The following is a 23,551-nucleotide window of genomic DNA, read 5'->3' as shown; positions in this document are numbered from 1 at the left end:
GAGGCTGGGGGTGGAGTCCGTTTAAGAGCGGGAAACGAAGACCCGCCTCCACTCTTCCCAGTCTCAGCGTCGACATCACCGCCATTACCAGCGATACTGTCAGAAACCGAGATGGAGACCTTTGGGCAACCCGCGGAGTTGGCGACGACTATGGCCCTAATCAGCCTCGGTCGAGGCCGACCCCGGTTCGCCCCTGCTAACGAGGCCGCGTTGGTGGACCTTCCCATTGGACCGGGAGGTTCCACCAGGCCGGACAAAGTTTCCTGGAAGACCTCATGGGATGCTCAAACCGGGAGCACCATCACAGAGGTGAAGGCGACCTATGCCACCCCACCCATGCCAAACCGTCCGGGGGTTGCAGTCTGCTCATGGGAGACCCCGCAGCTTAACGCCGCCGCTTCCCCATTTGTGCCGGAGTCGGCTGAGGAGTACGCTGAGCACTTGGAGAAAGATCACCTGGGCTTCTTCTGGGATCCAGTCATCGCCCCGCCTGCGGAGTCGCGCCCCAGAGTCCCGACCCCGAAGCCTGACCCCGTCCAGGAACGTCTCCTGGCCGAGACCATCGTCCGGGAAATGCTGTCCGGTTCTGGTGGCGAGGAGCTGGCACAGCAGTTTGTGACCGGGGTGGTTGTTAAGTTCAACCAGCAGGACGGATATGGATTCATCCGAGAAGTCGAGACCGGGGATGATTACTTTTATAATAGAGTTCATCTCGACGTGGAAGGACTGCCCAAGCGACTCCATACTTTGTGGCCGGGCAAGAAAGTCCAGTTCCTGCCGGACGCAGGTAGCCGCGGCCTGTTTGCTGTATGTGTCTCTCGCATGCCAACCACCCGGGAAGCGGAGCAGTGGCAAGAGGAGATTGAGTGGGAGGAGCAGCAAGAGCGGCGCCGGAGCCATGCCAGATCGCTCCCGCCCGCGCCCTCTCAACCCCGGCGTGTCATGGCTGCTGTCCCGGAAACAGCGACTGCATCGGCCCCTGACCCGGAGAAGGTTCCAACCGTGGTAGCGGTAACGCAAAATGTTACAAACAAGCCGGTCATCATGCTGGACGCACCACCGCCATCTCGGGCAGAGACACCATCACCCCCAAGAGGAGCTGCAGCAGCTGCGTCGGCGGAGCCGCCTTTCGCCCCTGTGTCTTTCAGGCGAATCCGCCGCCAGCCGGGACAATCTCTGGGGGCCTATATCCAGGCTCAAGCGGAGGAATGGAAGAGAGCCTGGCCCCCAGAGTAAGTTGTTAACTTCAGCACCTTCAAAGACCGGTGTTGTTCTAGACCGGCAGAAAGTTCCCTTGTTGTTGAAAAGTTTTACGGGCCTGTTGCCCTCCAGCAAAGACCGGGAGCGCTCTTGAAGCCTCCGGGCACCTTCAGCAAAGACCGGGAGCGCTATTGAAGCCTCCGGGCGCCCATCTAAGACCGGGAGCGCTGTTGAGCCTCCGGGCGCTATCCAGAGACCGGGAGCGCTGCTGTGCCATTAAGCGCCCCTAAAGACCGGGAGTGCCGCTGAACTGGTGCCGCTGTTGAGGACTGACCCAAAAGGTTTTTATGTGTTAATAGGTTTAAAGTTTTAGAGCCTTGCCGGGAGGCTCGGATTTTAAGAGGGGAGGCATGTAGTGGGTGGGCCTACCCCCTACTAGTTTAGCATAGTTACCCGGCATTGTGATTATTAAAAGTGTTGATTTTTTTTATTATTGCATGTGTTGTGTTAGGGCACCCCCTAGTGGCCGGGTGGGACGGCTGTTGCCACCGGGGAGGAGGAGTCGGCCGGATATCTAGGTTAAGTCTGGTGGTGTGTGGGAGAGAGGATCCGGGACAGCAGACAGGGAGCATCTGCGGCGGCAAGTGTGTGTGTGAGCGTACCATCAAGGGACACCGGAGAACAGGAGGTGGACGCAACCTCAGGGTCTATTCCGCTGGTGTGGGTCCAGTGTGTGCTTGACCGGAGGGTGGGAGCCCGGAGAAGAAGAGTATCTAGGGCATATCCCCACCAGAGGGTGCGTTTGGGCAGGTTGTCCCCAGCTCCACTAATATTGCCGGAATCTGCTGCCCGGAGTGTTTTATCTTTGTGAATAAATGCCGTTTTTATTGCATCTGGACTTATGCCTGCAGACTCTTTGTGCATCGGCCGATGAAGATCCCGACACACACTCTCTCAACATTAAAGAAGTGATGAAGCCAGGGATGTGCCTTGAATGCAGTGCTGCCACGACTACACAGCCAGAGGCCTCCCTGGCTGGTCGCTTCATGCTGCACACTGCAGAGGTTACAGGGGTGGGGGGGTCCCGCCTATCAGTGCTCAGACCATACGCCGCACATTACAGCACATTGTTCTGCATGGCTGTCATCCCAGAAGGAAGCCTCTTCTAAAGATGATGCACAAGAAAGCCAAAAACAGTTTGCTGAAGATAAGCAGACTAAGGCGGGCTTTGCACACTACAACATCGCAGGTGCGATGTCGGTGGGGTCAAATTGAAAATGACGTACTTCCTGCATCGCATGCGACATCGTAGTGTGTAAAGGCTTGATGATACGATTAACGAGCGCAAAAGCGTCGTAATCGTATCATCGGTGCAGCGTCGGTGTAATCCATAATTACGCTGACGCGACGGTCCGATGTTGTTCCTCGCTCCTGTGGCAGCACACATCGCTGTGTGTGAAGTCGCAGGAGCGAGGAACATCTTCTTACCTGCCTCACTGCGGCTTCCGTAGGATATGCGGAAGGAAGGAGGTGGGCGGGATGTTTACATCCCACTCATCTCCGCTCCGATTGGCCGCCTGCCGTGTGACGTCGCAGTGACGCCGCACGACCCGCCCCCTTAACAAGGAGGCGGGTCGCCGGCCAGAGCGACGGTCGCAGGACAGGTGAGTCCATAATGTTAATGTTCGCTACGGCAGCTATCACAAGGATATCGCTGCTGCGACGGGGGGGGGACTATCGCGCTCGGCATCGCAGCATCGGCCTGCGATGTCGCAGCGTGCAAAGTACCCCTAAGGACATGGATTACTGGAACCATCCTGTGCTCTCATGAGACCAACATAAACCTATTTAGTTCTGATGGCGTCAGGCGTGTGTGGTGGCTCCAGGTGAGGCGGACAAGACAAGTGTGTCCTTCCTACAGTCAGGCATGGTGGTGGAGGATCATGGTTTGAGGCTGCATGAGTGCTGCTGGCTGTGGAGGCTGCAGATCATTGAGGGATCTGTTAATGCCAACATGTCCTGTGACATCCTGAAGCAGAACAGGATCCCCTCCCTTCATATTCCAACATGATAACAACCCCAAACTCCTCCAAGATCCCCACTGCCTCGCTACAGAAACTGAGGGTATAGGTGCTGGACCGGCCAAGCGTCTCCAGACCTAAACCCTATGGAGCATCTGTGGGGCTCTATGATGTCGTTATGGAGAATAAAAAGGATTCAATGGCTCTTGTGAAGATCGAGTGACCACTATGTGCACGAGAGTTAAGGCTGTGCTGGAAATAATAGTGGCCACACAAAATATTCACACCAAGGGCACAATTTGTCCATTTTCACTTAGGGGTGTACTCACTTTTGTTTAGACATTTATGGCTGTGTTGAGTTATTTACCCTGTTATACAAGCTGCGCCTTGACACTGTACAGTGTATCACAGGGTGAGATGTGCAGCGCTGTCACATTAAAAGATATTACAAAAATGTGAGGGGTGTACTCACTTTTGATATACTGTAAGCATAATTTAAAAATGATGTTAATGGATGGAGAGCTGATTACAAGCAGTGTGATAAGGCAATTAGCCTAAATATAATTGTATATACTGTGTTGTATATATATACACATTACACATATATCTGATCCTAGAAATTAGCGGGTGCACTTACTTATCAGAACTTACCTCCTTTGCGCACTGCACTTCGTAGACCTCATCGAGGTTATTAATGTTTTTCCTCTCAAAATCAATCTGCAAAATTGTCCATATTATATAAGTACACATTCACCTTCTTACCTCTATCACATATTATTATTTTTTTACTTCCCTGCAGGTGTTTTGGGCTACAAGGGTTAACATGCCTACATGTCCCCATGCCAACACTTCCTGACTATGCTGAATGTGTGATAGCGGCTAAAATCACCATATGCATCAAAATCCAAATCTACACATATATTACTGCTATTCAAACAAGTCAGGATGTGCACATTGTTGGGGATGGTTATTTGCTTCATAAAAAATTGCTGACAGGAAGTGTTGCCATAGGGAACAAGAATAGAAAAGCTGCAGTTAAGTATACTTTTTATGTAAACGTTGTGAACATTATCACGTGCAGTACTCACTATGGGGAGCACGGGGTGTAAGGCCACCGTGAAATCTTCCCTCGTGTCGTATCTCTCCGAGCTTATCAGGTTTTCAAGAGCAGACTAGAAAAGAAGGGTCATAAATTAGTACACCCCCACCATGTTCGTAGCCTGCCATTATGCAAACAATCATTTGGAAAATCTCCTATAGCCATATTATATTCACAACAGAACAGAGGACAGATCAGAAAAGAAACTTTGGACATATTTCCATTTAATTCCATAACATTCACTTATTACAAATTGATGGCAGCGACACATCTCATAAACAGTTGGGTTAACAAAAGGATGGAAAAGTAAATGGGACTGAAAAAAGTCAGCTGAGGGTCAATTTCCATCTTAATCACTAATTCTAGCCCTATCCCTAAACCTACCCCTATCACTAACTCTAGCCCTATCCCTAAACCTACCCCTATCAGTAACTCAAACCTTATCCCAAAACCTACCCCTATCACTAACTCTAGCCCTATCCCTAAACCTACCCCTATCACTAACTCTAGCCCTATCCCTAAACCTACCCCTATCACTAACTCTAACCTTATCCCAAAACCTACCCCTATCACTAACTCTAGCGTTATCCCTAAACCTACCCCTATCGCTAACTCTAGCCCTATCCCTAAACCTACCCCTATGACTAACTCTAGCCCTATCCCTAAACCTACCCCTATCACTAACTCTAGCGTTATCCCTAAACCTACCCCTATCACTAACTCTAGCCCTATCCCTAAACCTACCCCTATCACTAACTCTAACCTTATCCCTAAACCTACCCCTATCACTAACTCTAGCTCTATCCCTAAACCTACCCCTATCACTAACTATAGCCCTATCCCTAAACCTACCCCTATCACTAACTCTAGCGTTATCCCTAAACCTACCCCTATCACTAACTCTAGCCTTATCCCTAAACCTACCCCTATCACTAACTCTAGCTCTATCCCTAAACCTACCCCTATCACTAACTATAGCCCTATCCCTAAACCTACCCCTATCACTAACTCTAGCCCTATCCCTAAACCTACCCCTATCACTAACTATAGCCCTATCCCTAAACCTACCCCTATCAGTAACTCCAACCTTATCCCAAAACCTACCCCTATCACTAACTCTAACCCTATCCCTAAACCTACCCCTATCACTAACTCTAGCATTATCCCTAAACCTACCCCTATCACTAATTCTATCCCTTTCCCTAAACCTAACCCTATCACTAACTCTAGCCCTATCCATAAACCTACCTCTATCACTAACTCTAGCCCTATCCCTAAATCTACCCATATCACTAACTCTAGCCCTATCCCTAAATCTACCCCTATCACTAACTCTAGCCCTATCCCTAAACCTACCCCTATCACTAACTCTAGCCCTATCCCTAAACCTACCCCTATCACTAACTCTAGCCTTATCCCTAAACCTACCCCTATCACTAACTCTAGCCCTATCCCTAAACCTACCCCTATCAGTAACTCAAACCTTATCCCAAAACCTACCCCTATCACTAACTCTAGCCCTATCCCTAAACCTACCCCTATCACTAACTCTAGCCCTATCCCTAAACCTACCCCTATCACTAACTCTAGCCCTATCCCTAAACCTACCCCTATCACTAACTCTAACCTTATCCCAAAACCTACCCCTATCACTAACTCTAGCGTTATCCCTAAACCTACCCCTATCACTAACTCTAGCGTTATTCCTAAACCTACCCCTATCACTAACTCTAGCCCTATCCCTAAACCTACCCCTATCACTAACTCTAGCCCTATCCCTAAACCTACCCCTATCACTAACTCTAGCGTTATCCCTAAACCTACCCCTATCACTAACTCTAGCCCTATCCCTAAACCTACCCCTATCACTAACTCTAACCTTATCCCAAAACCTACCCCTATCACTAACGCTAGCGTTATCCCTAAACCTACCCCTATCACTAACTCTAGCCTTATCCCTAAACCTACCCCTATCACTAACTCTAGCCCTATCCCTAAACCTACCCCTATCACTAACTCTAGCCCTATCCCTAAACCTACCCCTATCACTAACTATAGCCCTATCCCTAAACCTACCCCTATCAGTAACTCCAACCTTATCCCAAAACCTACCCCTATCACTAACTCTAACCCTATCCCTAAACCTACCCCTATCACTAACTCTAGCATTATCCCTAAACCTACCCCTATCACTAATTCTATCCCTTTCCCTAAACCTAACCCTATCACTAACTCTAGCCCTATCCCTAAATCTACCCATATCACTAACTCTAGCCCTATCCCTAAATCTACCCATATCACTAACTCTACCCCTATCACTAATTCTAGCCCTATCACTATATCTAGCCCTATCCCTAAACCTACCCCTATCACTAACTCTAGCCCTATCCCTAAACCTACCCCTATCACTAACTATAGCCCTATCCCTAAACCTACCCCTATCAGTAACTCCAACCTTATCCCAAAACCTACCCCTATCACTAACTCTAACCCTATCCCTAAACCTACCCCTATCACTAACGCTAGCGTTATCCCTAAACCTACCCCTATCACTAACTCTAGCCTTATCCCTAAACCTACCCCTATCACTAACTCTAGCCCTATCCCTAAACCTACCCCTATCACTAACTCTAGCCCTATCCCTAAACCTACCCCTATCACTAACTATAGCCCTATCCCTAAACCTACCCCTATCAGTAACTCCAACCTTATCCCAAAACCTACCCCTATCACTAACTCTAACCCTATCCCTAAACCTACCCCTATCACTAACTCTAGCATTATCCCTAAACCTACCCCTATCACTAATTCTATCCCTTTCCCTAAACCTAACCCTATCACTAACTCTAGCCCTATCCCTAAATCTACCCATATCACTAACTCTAGCCCTATCCCTAAATCTACCCATATCACTAACTCTACCCCTATCACTAATTCTAGCCCTATCACTATATCTAGCCCTATCCCTAAACCTACCCCTATCACTAACTCTAGCCCTATCCCTAAACCTACCCCTATCACTAACTATAGCCCTATCCCTAAACCTACCCCTATCAGTAACTCCAACCTTATCCCAAAACCTACCCCTATCACTAACTCTAACCCTATCCCTAAACCTACCCCTATCACTAACTCTAGCATTATCCCTAAACCTACCCCTATCACTAATTCTATCCCTTTCCCTAAACCTAACCCTATCACTAACTCTAGCCCTATCCCTAAACCTACCCCTATCACTAACTCTAGCCCTATCCCTAAACCTACCCCTATCACTAACTATAGCCCTATCCCTAAACCTACCCCTATCAGTAACTCCAACCTTATCCCAAAACCTACCCCTATCACTAACTCTAACCCTATCCCTAAACCTACCCCTATCACTAACTCTAGCATTATCCCTAAACCTACCCCTATCACTAATTCTATCCCTTTCCCTAAACCTAACCCTATCACTAACTCTAGCCCTATCCCTAAATCTACCCATATCACTAACTCTAGCCCTATCCCTAAATCTACCCATATCACTAACTCTACCCCTATCACTAATTCTAGCCCTATCACTATATCTAGCCCTATCCCTAAACCTACCCCTATCACTAACTCTAGCCCTATCCCTAAACCTACCCCTATCACTAACTATAGCCCTATCCCTAAACCTACCCCTATCAGTAACTCCAACCTTATCCCAAAACCTACCCCTATCACTAACTCTAACCCTATCCCTAAACCTACCCCTATCACTAACTCTAGCATTATCCCTAAACCTACCCCTATCACTAATTCTATCCCTTTCCCTAAACCTAACCCTATCACTAACTCTAGCCCTATCCCTAAACCTACCCCTATCACTAACTCTAGCCCTATCCCTAAACCTACCCCTATCACTAACTATAGCCCTATCCCTAAACCTACCCCTATCAGTAACTCCAACCTTATCCCAAAACCTACCCCTATCACTAACTCTAACCCTATCCCTAAACCTACCCCTATCACTAACTCTAGCATTATCCCTAAACCTACCCCTATCACTAATTCTATCCCTTTCCCTAAACCTAACCCTATCACTAACTCTAGCCCTATCCCTAAACCTACCCCTATCACTAACTCTAGCCCTATCCCTAAACCTACCCCTATCACTAACTATAGCCCTATCCCTAAACCTACCCCTATCAGTAACTCCAACCTTATCCCAAAACCTACCCCTATCACTAACTCTAACCCTATCCCTAAACCTACCCCTATCACTAACTCTAGCATTATCCCTAAACCTACCCCTATCACTAATTCTATCCCTTTCCCTAAACCTAACCCTATCACTAACTCTAACCCTATCCCTAAACCTACCCCCATCACTAACTCTAGCATTATCCCTAAACCTACCCCTATCACTAATTCTATCCCTTTCCCTAAACCTAACCCTATCACTAACTCTAGCCCTATCCCTAAACCTACCCCTATCACTAACTCTAGCCCTATCCCTAAACCTACCCCTATCACTAACTATAGCCCTATCCCTAAACCTACCCCTATCAGTAACTCCAACCTTATCCCAAAACCTACCCCTATCACTAACTCTAACCCTATCCCTAAACCTACCCCTATCACTAACTCTAGCATTATCCCTAAACCTACCCCTATCACTAATTCTATCCCTTTCCCTAAACCTAACCCTATCACTAACTCTAGCCCTATCCCTAAATCTACCCATATCACTAACTCTAGCCCTATCCCTAAATCTACCCATATCACTAACTCTACCCCTATCACTAATTCTAGCCCTATCACTATATCTAGCCCTATCCCTAAACCTACCCCTATCACTAACTCTAGCCCTATCCCTAAACCTACCCCTATCACTAACTATAGCCCTATCCCTAAACCTACCCCTATCAGTAACTCCAACCTTATCCCAAAACCTACCCCTATCACTAACTCTAACCCTATCCCTAAACCTACCCCTATCACTAACTCTAGCATTATCCCTAAACCTACCCCTATCACTAATTCTATCCCTTTCCCTAAACCTAACCCTATCACTAACTCTAGCCCTATCCCTAAACCTACCCCTATCACTAACTCTAGCCCTATCCCTAAACCTACCCCTATCACTAACTATAGCCCTATCCCTAAACCTACCCCTATCAGTAACTCCAACCTTATCCCAAAACCTACCCCTATCACTAACTCTAACCCTATCCCTAAACCTACCCCTATCACTAACTCTAGCATTATCCCTAAACCTACCCCTATCACTAATTCTATCCCTTTCCCTAAACCTAACCCTATCACTAACTCTAGCCCTATCCCTAAATCTACCCATATCACTAACTCTAGCCCTATCCCTAAATCTACCCATATCACTAACTCTACCCCTATCACTAATTCTAGCCCTATCACTATATCTAGCCCTATCCCTAAACCTACCCCTATCACTAACTATAGCCCTATCCCTAAACCTACCCCTATCAGTAACTCCAACCTTATCCCAAAACCTACCCCTATCACTAACTCTAACCCTATCCCTAAACCTACCCCTATCACTAACTCTAGCATTATCCCTAAACCTACCCCTATCACTAATTCTATCCCTTTCCCTAAACCTAACCCTATCACTAACTCTAGCCCTATCCCTAAACCTACCCCTATCACTAACTCTAGCCCTATCCCTAAACCTACCCCTATCACTAACTATAGCCCTATCCCTAAACCTACCCCTATCAGTAACTCCAACCTTATCCCAAAACCTACCCCTATCACTAACTCTAACCCTATCCCTAAACCTACCCCTATCACTAACTCTAGCATTATCCCTAAACCTACCCCTATCACTAATTCTATCCCTTTCCCTAAACCTAACCCTATCACTAACTCTAGCCCTATCCCTAAATCTACCCATATCACTAACTCTAGCCCTATCCCTAAATCTACCCATATCACTAACTCTACCCCTATCACTAATTCTAGCCCTATCACTATATCTAGCCCTATCCCTAAACCTACCCCTATCACTAACTCTAGCCCTATCCCTAAACCTACCCCTATCACTAACTATAGCCCTATCCCTAAACCTACCCCTATCAGTAACTCCAACCTTATCCCAAAACCTACCCCTATCACTAACTCTAACCCTATCCCTAAACCTACCCCTATCACTAACGCTAGCGTTATCCCTAAACCTACCCCTATCACTAACTCTAGCCTTATCCCTAAACCTACCCCTATCACTAACTCTAGCCCTATCCCTAAACCTACCCCTATCACTAACTCTAGCCCTATCCCTAAACCTACCCCTATCACTAACTATAGCCCTATCCCTAAACCTACCCCTATCAGTAACTCCAACCTTATCCCAAAACCTACCCCTATCACTAACTCTAACCCTATCCCTAAACCTACCCCTATCACTAACTCTAGCATTATCCCTAAACCTACCCCTATCACTAATTCTATCCCTTTCCCTAAACCTAACCCTATCACTAACTCTAGCCCTATCCCTAAATCTACCCATATCACTAACTCTAGCCCTATCCCTAAATCTACCCATATCACTAACTCTACCCCTATCACTAATTCTAGCCCTATCACTATATCTAGCCCTATCCCTAAACCTACCCCTATCACTAACTCTAGCCCTATCCCTAAACCTACCCCTATCACTAACTATAGCCCTATCCCTAAACCTACCCCTATCAGTAACTCCAACCTTATCCCAAAACCTACCCCTATCACTAACTCTAACCCTATCCCTAAACCTACCCCTATCACTAACTCTAGCATTATCCCTAAACCTACCCCTATCACTAATTCTATCCCTTTCCCTAAACCTAACCCTATCACTAACTCTAGCCCTATCCCTAAACCTACCCCTATCACTAACTCTAGCCCTATCCCTAAACCTACCCCTATCACTAACTATAGCCCTATCCCTAAACCTACCCCTATCAGTAACTCCAACCTTATCCCAAAACCTACCCCTATCACTAACTCTAACCCTATCCCTAAACCTACCCCTATCACTAACTCTAGCATTATCCCTAAACCTACCCCTATCACTAATTCTATCCCTTTCCCTAAACCTAACCCTATCACTAACTCTAGCCCTATCCCTAAATCTACCCATATCACTAACTCTAGCCCTATCCCTAAATCTACCCATATCACTAACTCTACCCCTATCACTAATTCTAGCCCTATCACTATATCTAGCCCTATCCCTAAACCTACCCCTATCACTAACTCTAGCCCTATCCCTAAACCTACCCCTATCACTAACTATAGCCCTATCCCTAAACCTACCCCTATCAGTAACTCCAACCTTATCCCAAAACCTACCCCTATCACTAACTCTAACCCTATCCCTAAACCTACCCCTATCACTAACTCTAGCATTATCCCTAAACCTACCCCTATCACTAATTCTATCCCTTTCCCTAAACCTAACCCTATCACTAACTCTAGCCCTATCCCTAAACCTACCCCTATCACTAACTCTAGCCCTATCCCTAAACCTACCCCTATCACTAACTATAGCCCTATCCCTAAACCTACCCCTATCAGTAACTCCAACCTTATCCCAAAACCTACCCCTATCACTAACTCTAACCCTATCCCTAAACCTACCCCTATCACTAACTCTAGCATTATCCCTAAACCTACCCCTATCACTAATTCTATCCCTTTCCCTAAACCTAACCCTATCACTAACTCTAGCCCTATCCCTAAACCTACCCCTATCACTAACTCTAGCCCTATCCCTAAACCTACCCCTATCACTAACTATAGCCCTATCCCTAAACCTACCCCTATCAGTAACTCCAACCTTATCCCAAAACCTACCCCTATCACTAACTCTAACCCTATCCCTAAACCTACCCCTATCACTAACTCTAGCATTATCCCTAAACCTACCCCTATCACTAATTCTATCCCTTTCCCTAAACCTAACCCTATCACTAACTCTAACCCTATCCCTAAACCTACCCCCATCACTAACTCTAGCATTATCCCTAAACCTACCCCTATCACTAATTCTATCCCTTTCCCTAAACCTAACCCTATCACTAACTCTAGCCCTATCCCTAAACCTACCCCTATCACTAACTCTAGCCCTATCCCTAAACCTACCCCTATCACTAACTATAGCCCTATCCCTAAACCTACCCCTATCAGTAACTCCAACCTTATCCCAAAACCTACCCCTATCACTAACTCTAACCCTATCCCTAAACCTACCCCTATCACTAACTCTAGCATTATCCCTAAACCTACCCCTATCACTAATTCTATCCCTTTCCCTAAACCTAACCCTATCACTAACTCTAGCCCTATCCCTAAATCTACCCATATCACTAACTCTAGCCCTATCCCTAAATCTACCCATATCACTAACTCTACCCCTATCACTAATTCTAGCCCTATCACTATATCTAGCCCTATCCCTAAACCTACCCCTATCACTAACTCTAGCCCTATCCCTAAACCTACCCCTATCACTAACTATAGCCCTATCCCTAAACCTACCCCTATCAGTAACTCCAACCTTATCCCAAAACCTACCCCTATCACTAACTCTAACCCTATCCCTAAACCTACCCCTATCACTAACTCTAGCATTATCCCTAAACCTACCCCTATCACTAATTCTATCCCTTTCCCTAAACCTAACCCTATCACTAACTCTAGCCCTATCCCTAAACCTACCCCTATCACTAACTCTAGCCCTATCCCTAAACCTACCCCTATCACTAACTATAGCCCTATCCCTAAACCTACCCCTATCAGTAACTCCAACCTTATCCCAAAACCTACCCCTATCACTAACTCTAACCCTATCCCTAAACCTACCCCTATCACTAACTCTAGCATTATCCCTAAACCTACCCCTATCACTAATTCTATCCCTTTCCCTAAACCTAACCCTATCACTAACTCTAGCCCTATCCCTAAATCTACCCATATCACTAACTCTAGCCCTATCCCTAAATCTACCCATATCACTAACTCTACCCCTATCACTAATTCTAGCCCTATCACTATATCTAGCCCTATCCCTAAACCTACCCCTATCACTAACTATAGCCCTATCCCTAAACCTACCCCTATCAGTAACTCCAACCTTATCCCAAAACCTACCCCTATCACTAACTCTAACCCTATCCCTAAACCTACCCCTATCACTAACTCTAGCATTATCCCTAAACCTACCCCTATCACTAATTCTATCCCTTTCCCTAAACCTAACCCTATCACTAACTCTAGCCCTATCCCTAAACCTACCCCTATCACTAACTCTAGCCCTATCCCTAAACCTACCCCTATCACTAACTATAGCCCTATCCCTAAACCTACCCCTATCAGTAACTCCAACCTTATCCCAAAACCTACCCCTATCACTAACTCTAACCCTATCCCTAAACCTACCCCTATCACTAACTCTAGCATTATCCCTAAACCTACCCCTATCACTAATTCTATCCCTTTCCCTAAACCTAACCCTATCACTAACTCTAGCCCTATCCCTAAATCTACCCATATCACTAACTCTAGCCCTATCCCTAAATCTACCCATATCACTAACTCTACCCCTATCACTAATTCTAGCCCTATCACTATATCTAGCCCTATCCCTAAACCTAGTCTTAATCCTAACTGTAATTAGGGTTAGAAATATCTTGTGAAACTTTAAAATTTACTGCATAATTAGATGGTTTTTTACTGAGAGTGAAGGAATCTGGAATTTTTTAGAACATTTTCTACCAACCTTTAGTCAAAAATATACGTATTGTCCAAGTAGCATTATAGATCACCAATAGTGGGGGATATTGATTGCTGGGGTCTGATGACTAGGACCCCACTGGTCCTGTGAATCGGAGCAGTACAGCGTGTGCCGCCACTACTCCTATAGGTAGTGAACGTGGTCGTCCCTCTGCAGTGGTCCCACCAGTAGACCCCTTATTGAGCGCCCCAGTGATTCGAGGGCACTTCTGCCGGCCTCCACACAAGGTGCAGTGTCACGCCACCATTACATAACGTGCAGTGATTACAGGAGGACACTGGACTTTGTCTGGAGATGTTCAGATAAAGGTAATTAATATTATCTGCAGCCGTTCCTGACTCATCGCGGCTCTGATGCGGGCGATAATGGCGGAGGAGGCTTTATCTCCGCGGGATGGTCCAACTCTGAGATGGAATTCTAGATAGATCTGTGATAATGCGCAGCCAGAGAGCACGATAGTGGATCGGTCAAAGGATAGGATATGGGTAGAAGGGCGGTGGTTTACAACATGGATTTGGGAGGAGAATCTTGAGTGTAAAATTAGATATATACTGAATGGCTAATTTAATTGGAGCGGGCATGCTGAAAACCGAGCAGCCCCATCCTTCTTAACTTTGACGCTTGATGTCAGGGACAGCTTGGCAGCGCTATATCCAGCACATTAAATGATACCAGTGAGATTTCAACACCAGCATTACTCTGTGCGGCCACTTTTAGGAGCTCGTTAGTGAGCTGGAACATTCATGTTTAGTTGTAGGTTGTGTTCACACACTGCGTTTTTTGTTGTTTTTTTTTGTTTGTTTTTTTTTTATGCATTTTTGAGTGCAGTTTTCCTCATCCAGCAAAGTCAATGAGAATCCGGACGTTTTGCGCACACGTTGCTTATTTTTCCCTTGCAAATTTGGTGCAGAAATAAACTGCAGCAAGTCAATGCTTTCTGCGTTTTTTCATCCCAAAGTGCATGAAAAATGCAAGGAAAATTTATGTAAAAAATATATATAAAAAAAGTGGATAAAATTCACGTTTTTTTTCTGCCAGGAGAAATAGATTTGGGGCAGAAATTTCTGCTACCAAATACTCAGTGTGTGCACAAAGCCTTAGCCGCTAAACTCTTGTCCTGACCGATCACTTCTCACAATTGTATCCAGTCTTCACAATTCCTACACTGCTTGTTACCTCCACTGATACATTGTAACAAACTATCAGGACAGGAGAGCTGTGTGCAGCTGCTGTGATCAGACTGCCCCTATGACAACTCTGACGGAACTATCTGCCACATTCTGATATAATCAGACATTTGTCTCACCTGGAAGGAGAATCGGAACATGGCCTTATTGAAGTCTGAAGGATTACTGAAGCACGCGCAGGACTTCCTGAAATACAGTAAATGAGGAAACCATCAGCAGGCAGGCACCGGGGGTGTAGAGTAGAGCTGGGATGCAGATTAAATACAAGATGAAGAAAGCTGATCACATTTCTTAGTAGTGTCTTTTACTTCCAAAATTTTCTCCACTCTGGAGCTGCGTGCATAATTCTACCTATTAAAGTTTGTATCATATGGGGGGTCAATTGCTTATGACAGATACCCAAAAGCATAGACTATCTCCAGCTGCTGGAAAGCAAGGGATCAGCTGTCATCTATGCTAATATGTAACAGCAGTTTCCCTGCAGCGCCTCTATATGGAAAATGAAGTATTATTGTCACAATTCCTCTGTGCAGAGCATCTTGCACACTAGGAGATGCTCTGCTGTGCTTTCCTGGACTACTGAGCTGGCAGTGACACGATTCCGCTGTGCAGAGCATCTGGCACACTAGGGGATGCTCTGCTGTGTTTTCCTGAGCTACTGAGCTGCCAAGTGACACAATTCCTCTGTGCAGAGCATCTTGCACACTAGGAGACGCTCTGCTGCGCTTTCCTGGACTACTGAGCTGACAGTGACACGATTCCTCTGTGCAGAGCATCTTGCACATTAGGAGATGCTCTGTTGTGCTTTCCTGGGCTACTGAGCTGGCAGTGACATGATTCCTCTGTGCAGAGCATCTTGCACACTAGGAGATGCTCTGCTGTGCTTTCCTGGACTACTGAGCTGGCAGTGACACGATTCCGCTGTGCAGAGCATCTGGCACACTAGGAGATGCTCTGCTGTGCTTTCCTGGACTACTGAGCTGGCAGTGACATGATTCCTCTGTGCAGAGCATCTGGCACACTAGGGGATGCTCTGCTGTGTTTTCCTGAGCTACTGAGCTGCCAAGTGACACAATTCCTCTGTGCAGAGCATCTTGCACACTAGGAGACGCTCTGCTGCGCTTTCCTGGACTACTGAGCCGGCAGTGACACGCTTCCTCTGTGCAGAGCATCTTGCACATTAGGAGATGCTCTGCTGCGCTTTCCTGGACTACTGAGCTGGCAGTGACATGATTCCTCTGTGGAGAGCATCTTGCACACTAGGAGATGCTCTGTTGTGCTTTCCTGGACTACTGAGCCGGCAGTGACACGCTTCCTCTGTGCAGAGCATCTTGCACATTAGGAGATGCTCTGTTGTGCTTTCCTGGACTACTGAGCTGGCAGTGACATGATTCCTCTGTGCAGAGCATCTTGCACATTAGGAGATGCTCTGCTGCGCTTCCCTGGACTACTGAGCTGGCAGTGACACGATTCCGCTGTGCAGAGCATCTGGCACATTAGGAGAAGCTCTGCTGTGTTTTCCTGAGCTACTGAGCTGGCAGATTGATTGACATCGCAGGCTTCCATGCTGGTTCTGGGAGGTGCTGATTACTCAGGTGTTCCATCTTCCTGGTAATTGCTCTGCTTCATTTCTGAGCATGCTCTCCCAGAACCTCGCCAGTCGTACATTCTGGTTCTGCAGTTGTGCTGTTGGCCTGTGTTTCTGCATGTGTTCTGATCTTTGTTTCTTGACCCTGTACTGTTGTTTTGACTCCTCTCGGCCTGTTCCTGTCGTGACCTCCTGGCTTTAGATCTCAGACTGTTACCTGACCACGTCTCAGTTTACTCCCTGAATCTATTTTGTGTCTTCCTGGAATTCTGACTCTCGGATTGTGACCTGACTACGCTTCTGTGTACTCCCTGTATCCATACATGTCCTCCTGTTACCAGACCCCGGTTTCCTGACTACTCTTCCGTCTGTACTACCCGTAAATAGTGACTTGCATTACAACTTTTGGATCTGCTGAGTGTGAATATGGTGTAAATAGAGGATGTGTGATAAGCGGCTGCACACTGGTCAGCCGCCGCTTATCTCTGAGGAAAACAAAGGGTGTGATTTATGAATTGTCAGTGGATATTGTGAAAATTGACAGCATCTGAAACACAAATCTATGACCGGCCTCCTATTGATCCGGTGATCTATAACCCACCTGATCTCTGCGTTCTCGGGCCGGGACATAAGGAGGCCGCTCACCCACGTCAAATCCACCAGACTGATGAATGTTTTTGGGAGCTTTTGAGACAAAAAAAGAAAAAGTTAAAAAGATGAGTCCATATAAACATTGTAGTTTAATGTAAATGTAAAATCCAGATTATCTTCAGTTCATTTTCACCTTGTGTAGAAATGACATCTACCTGGAAACCATCAGCAAGCAGGCTGACAGCTGAAAACGTATCATCTGCTTTATTTTTCCTACTGAATGTGATGTGACTACATGAGACTTATTACATTGAAATGCTCTGATGAACTCAGGCATCGTTAACAATTTCCAGAAGATATTTATGGGTATTAAAGTGTTAATATTCTGATGAAATCCCCATTTCTATAAAGGGTCCATTCTGCACATAATGAAAAAGAACAGATCTGTCAGCAGCAGCTTGCTGATGGTTTCCACATTACTGGAGAAACCAACTGTTTAAATGCGCTTTCTGCAAAAAATATATATGAACATAATGTTACTAATTTACGCTAAATAAATAAGAACCCGGCTCCACCAGCATCAGCTTACTGATGGTTTCCACATAACAGAAGTTGACTTTTTCATTAATATACTGTAATGTTTATTTATCAATAAAATAAGAAGATAAAACTAAATCTATAAGGATTTATCTGGGGAATGGCGGATGCGTGGGAAGTAACATTGATAACGCCAGTAGGTATATACAGTGAGTGTACAGTGTATACATATAGTGAATATATGACCTTCTACCATTTACCTGCTGATGTAAATAGTCCAGAGCCTCAGTCAGTTCTATTATGGTGTTTTCTGTGCGATCTTCCTGTAAGAAATGAAAAAGAAAATGTATCAGTATAAATTTAAAGGGAAATTCCATTATTTTATTTTAAAATCTTCAGTAGATCCTGAATTACATTTATTAAATATCTGTATAGTTCTTGAAATTTTGTTTTTCGATTACGGATCCCCAAATCCCCTGCGAAGTTATACACTTATGTGATAAAAATCTATCTGCAGGCAGCCACCACTAGAGGGAGCTCCAGTGCTATAAGCTTATTGTGCGCAGTCAGCTCCTAACTCCCCCTAGTGGTGGCTGCAGGCAGTTCAAATTCTCAGCACCAAGCGCCCAGGTCACTGTTCACGCTTGATAACCCATAATATAAGCAATAATGGTGGCTTTTAATAGTTGTCATCCAACATCTTTGACCTGAAATTAGATGCCAATATCCCTTAGACATCTTCGAGTCTGCAGACACTTGGCCGCAGATATATAGATGACGTTTTATCACTCTGCGGTCTATAGTCTCATCTCTCTGCCATTTGTTAGGATTAGTCCCTCACAGATTTGTCACTATATCTGAATTTTGGGGCTAAATTAGCACCCCAGGTCATTTCTGGGTGCCTCATATGTCTTGGCACTTGATAATGGGGGGAAATTAGCACCCCAGGTTATTTCTGGGTGCCTCATATGTCTGGGCACTAGATAACTAGATAATGGGGTAACATTAGCACCCCAAGTTTTTTTCTGGGTGCCTCGTGTGTCTGAGCAAAAAATATTTGAGGGAAAATTACCACCCCAGGTCATTTCTTGGTGTCTCATATGTCTGGGCACCGGATAATGGGGGGAAATTAGCACCCCAGGTCATTTCTGGGAGCCTCATATGTCTGGGCACTAGATAATGGGGGTAACATTAGCACCCCAAATCATTTTCTGGGTGCCTCATATGTCTGGGCACTAGATAATGGGGGTAACATTAGCACGCCAAGTCATTTTCTGGGTGCCTCATATGTCTAGGCACCAGATAATGGGGGTAACATTAGCACCCCAAATCATTTTCTGGGTGCCTCATATGTCTGGGCACTAGATAATGGGGGTAACATTAGCACGCCAAGTCATTTTCTGGGTGCCTCATATGTCTAGGCACTAGATAATGGGGGTAACATTAGCACGCCAAGTCATTTTCTGGGTGCCTCATATGTCTGGGCACTAGATAATGGGGGTAACATTAGCACCCCAAGTCATTTTCTGGGTGCCTCATATGTCTAGGCACCAGATAATTTGGGAAAAATTAGCACCACAGGTCATTTCTGGGTGCCTCATATGTCTGGGCACCAGATAATGGGGGTAACATTAGCACCCCAGATCATTTCTGGGTGCTTGATATGTCTGGGCACTAGATAATTTGTGGACAATTAGCATCCCAGGTCATTTCTGGGTGTCTCAAATGTCTGGGCACCGGATAATGGGGGAAATTAGTATCCCAGGTCATTTCTGGATGTCTCATATGTCTGGGCCCTAGATAATGGGGGTAACATTAGCACCCCAAGTCATTTTCTGGGTGCCTCATATGTCTAGGCACCAGATAATGTGGGAAAAATTAGCATCCGGGTCATTTCTGGGTGCCTCATATGTCTGGGCACCAGATAATTTGGGAAAAATTAGCACCACAGGTCATTTCTGGGTGGCTCATATGTCTGGGCACTAGATAATGGGGGTAACATTAGCACCCCAAGTCATTTTCTTGGTGCCTCATATGTCTAGGCATCAGATAATCTGGGAATAATTAGCATCCCAGATCATTTCTGGGTGCCTCATATGTCTGGGCACCAGATAATGGGGGTAACATTAGCACCCCAGGTTATTTCTGGGTGCCTTATATGTCTGGGCACTAGATAATTTGTGGACAATTAGCATCCCAGGTCATTTCTGGGTGTCTCATATGTCTGGGCACTAAATAATTTGGGGAAAATTAGCACCCCAGGTAATTTCTGGGTACCTCATAGTCTCATCTTTCTGCCACTTGTTAGGATTAGCCCCTTTCAGCTTTGTCACTATATCTGAAGTTATCCACTTGATACAAAATTTGTTGTATAATACGTATATTATTAAAGAGCTCAAAGCTTTGCAGCCACCACTAGATGGAGCTCCGGTGCTCAATGCATACTGTGTACCGTAAACTCCTGACTCCCCCTAGTGGTGGCTGCAGGCAGATCATATTTTTCATGAATCTTTAAATCTATGTAGGGAATTTAGAGCTCAGTATCATAAAAATGTAGCTCTAAAATGAATCAGCACAGACTAGTCAGGGGATTATTAAAAAGAAGAATTATCTACTAATCTGGGATTTCTGGGTGACAACGTCTATGATATCAGTAGTGATGGCCTCTAATAGTTTTCCTCCTCATCTTTGACCTACAGTTGGAGGCTGAGATCCCTGAGACACATTGGAGCCTCCAGTCACTCGATCGCAGATATATAGACGACGTTTTATCACTTTGACTCATTTCCCTGTGATTTGTCAGGACTAGTCCCTCTCAGCTTTGTTAATACCTCTGATGTTATCTGCGTGTTCTGTGGATGCCGATATATTAACAGATCCATCATGGGGACTCGGCTCAGATTTGGTTTATGTCTCCATTATCTCTGCTCTGACATTAATAGTAGCAAAACAGAAAACTTCAGCGACGGTTTGGAAATTGTTCTGTTCCCTTCCAGGATTGATGATATAGAAAAATATGTCCCCGATACAATAGATCACGTTATAGGACGGGGGCTTATCTTATTCAAAGTTTTGTAACATTACTAGCTCCAGATATTTAGGGGAACAATTAGCACCCCAGGTCATTTCTGGGTGCCTCATATGTCTGGGCACCGGACAATGGGGGGAAATGATCACCCCAGGTCATTTTTGGGTGCCTCATATGTCTGGGTACAGATAATTTGGGGAAAATTAGTACCCCAGATTAGCACCCCAGTTCATTTCTGGGTGCCTCATATGTCTGGGCACCAGATATGATGGGGAGAAATTACACATACATATATCTGGACACGGGGATGGGGGATGGGGGAATGGGGGAAAATTCGCACCCCAGGTCATTTCTGGGTGCCTCATATATTTGGGCACCGGATAATGGGGGACAATTAGCACCCCAGGTCATTTCTGGGTGCCTCATATATCTGGGCACCGGATAATGGGGGACAATTAGCACCCCAGGTTATTTCTGGGTGCCTCATATGTCTGGGCACTGAATAATGGGAAAAATTAGCACCCCAGGTCATTTCTGGGTGTCTCATATGTCTGAGCACAGTATTCATATCATATGAGCTATTGGTAGGTGTTGGGGAAAAAAAGGTCGGACCTATTCTACGTTAACATGTCCAATCATTTTGTTCTCAGGGAAGATAAATGTCTGACAACAGCTTATTCCCCTCTTCCTATTAAATCAGACAAGAATTCTGGGTTAATGGGGGATGGGGGGGATACAGGACCCTCAATTCAAGATGAAGAGAATCTGCAAAGAGTGTCTCCATCACTGGAGGACCCAACACATTACACAGACATTACATTGTGAGACTTGTGTAATACTTCACTTCTCCTGCGGAGGCGCTGCAGGGAAAATAAACATGTCTTGTTGGATTCTTGAACAACATATAATAGGGGTCAGAGCCGGAGGACGACCTGCACTCGGCCTAAAGCTGTTACCTGAATGCAGAAGCCGCATGGATCCTCAGCTGCCACGGAAATCAAGATCATCTTCCAGTCGTCAGCGAAAGACGTGGTCTAAGGAGCAGAAAGGGTTAATGGTATGATGTGAAGAAAAGGTCCATGCCATCTTTGGATAAAAGCTGTGGTATACATAAGCCTAGTCACCAACCAGTGGCGTAACTAGAGTTTGATGGGCCCTGGTGCAAACTTTGGACCGGGGCCCCCCTCCATGTACACAACACTTAGGCTACATGCGCACGCTGCTTTTTTTTCGTGTTCACAAAATGCAGCCAAAACTGCAGCCAAAACTGCAGCCAAAACTGCACCTTGTCAGAGAGAGCCTGGAAATGTCACAAAAAATGTAGGTGCTTTTTTGGTGCATTTTTGCTGCTTTTTTGGTGCGTTTTTGGCTGCAGTTTTGTCAACAATTGTTTCATGTATTTTTCAGTTCAAACAAGCCCATAAAGCTTGTTGAATTGAAAAAAAAAAAATTAGAAATAAAAACACTCCACATTTTAGGTCCCCCCCAATTTTAATGCCAGCCAGATAAAGCCATACGGCTGAAGGCTGGTATTCTCAGGATGGGGAGCTCCACGTTATGGGGAGCCCCCCACCCTAACAATATCAGTCAGCAGCCGCCCAGAATGGCCGCATACATTAGATGCGACAGTTCTGGGACTGTACCCGGCTCTTCCCGATTTGCCCTGGTGCGTTGGCAAATCGGGGTAATAAGGAGTTATTGGCAGCCCATAGCTGCCAATAAGTCCTAGATTAATCATGTCAGGCGTCTATGAGACACCTTCCATGATTAATCTGTAAATTACAGTAAATAAACACACACACACACATGAAAAAATCCTTTATTAGAAATAAAAAACACAAACACATTCCCTCATTACCAATTTATTAACCCCGACAAAGCCCTCCATGTCCGGCGTAATCCAGCATGCTCCAGCGTCGCGTCCCGCTCTGCTGCATGCAGGTGACCGGAGAAGCAGCAGACACCGCCGCTCCGGTCACCTCCATGTAGCTAATGAAAGCAGCCGCGCGATCAGCTGAGCTGTCACCGAGGTTACCCGCGGCCACCGCTGAATCCAGCGGTGGCCGCCAGTAACCTCAGTGACAGCTCAGCTGATCACGCTACTGCGTGGAGCCGGCAGGAGCGTGGAGCCGGCAGGAGCGTGGAGCCGGCAGGAGCGTGGAGCCCGGGACTTTCAGCGGCGGCAGTGAGAGGGGTCCATCATCTCCCCTGTGCGTGCACGCTGGGGACAGTGGTACTTCAGGGAACACGTGGAGGACGGGACTATCAGCGGCGGCAGCGAGAGGGAAAAATCAATGTTTTCAGCTGCCAATGTCCATCCCCCTCTCGCTGCCGCTGCTGATAGTCCCGTCCTCCACATCATCTCCCCTGGGGACAGCGGTACTTCGGGGAACACATGGAGGACGGGACGGGACCACTTGCCTGACCTCACTTCCTGACAAATCACCTGCATTTTTGCTAGCAAAAACGCAGGTAAAAGGCAGGTAAAATGCACCACTTGTGATTAGCATGCATTTTTCCTGCGT

At 46.0% G+C, this 23,551-nt stretch overlaps 1 protein-coding gene across 4 annotated transcripts in view; it reads right to left on the bottom strand.

Moving 5' to 3' along the window:
• PLB1 (phospholipase B1) overlaps positions 1-23,551 on the bottom strand; it is a 170,954-nt gene that overhangs the window by 109,903 nt on the left and 37,500 nt on the right. For all 4 annotated transcript variants that reach the window (XM_075339033.1, XM_075339034.1, XM_075339035.1 and 1 more), the window contains exons 9-14: positions 21,983-22,060; positions 18,259-18,321; positions 17,472-17,554; positions 15,402-15,468; positions 4,310-4,393; positions 3,873-3,938 (exon numbers count right to left, since the gene is read on the bottom strand). In XM_075339033.1, the coding sequence (XP_075195148.1) occupies positions 3,873-3,938; positions 4,310-4,393; positions 15,402-15,468; positions 17,472-17,554; positions 18,259-18,321; positions 21,983-22,060 (441 nt within the window). The remainder of the gene's footprint in view (positions 1-3,872; positions 3,939-4,309; positions 4,394-15,401; positions 15,469-17,471; positions 17,555-18,258; positions 18,322-21,982; positions 22,061-23,551) is intronic.

Source organism: Anomaloglossus baeobatrachus, chromosome 3, assembly GCF_048569485.1.
Source record: "Anomaloglossus baeobatrachus isolate aAnoBae1 chromosome 3, aAnoBae1.hap1, whole genome shotgun sequence".
Lineage (NCBI taxonomy): Eukaryota > Metazoa > Chordata > Amphibia > Anura > Aromobatidae > Anomaloglossus > Anomaloglossus baeobatrachus.
The sequence above is the reverse complement of the archived record's forward strand: the minus strand, read 5'-3'. Positions and strand labels throughout refer to the sequence as shown.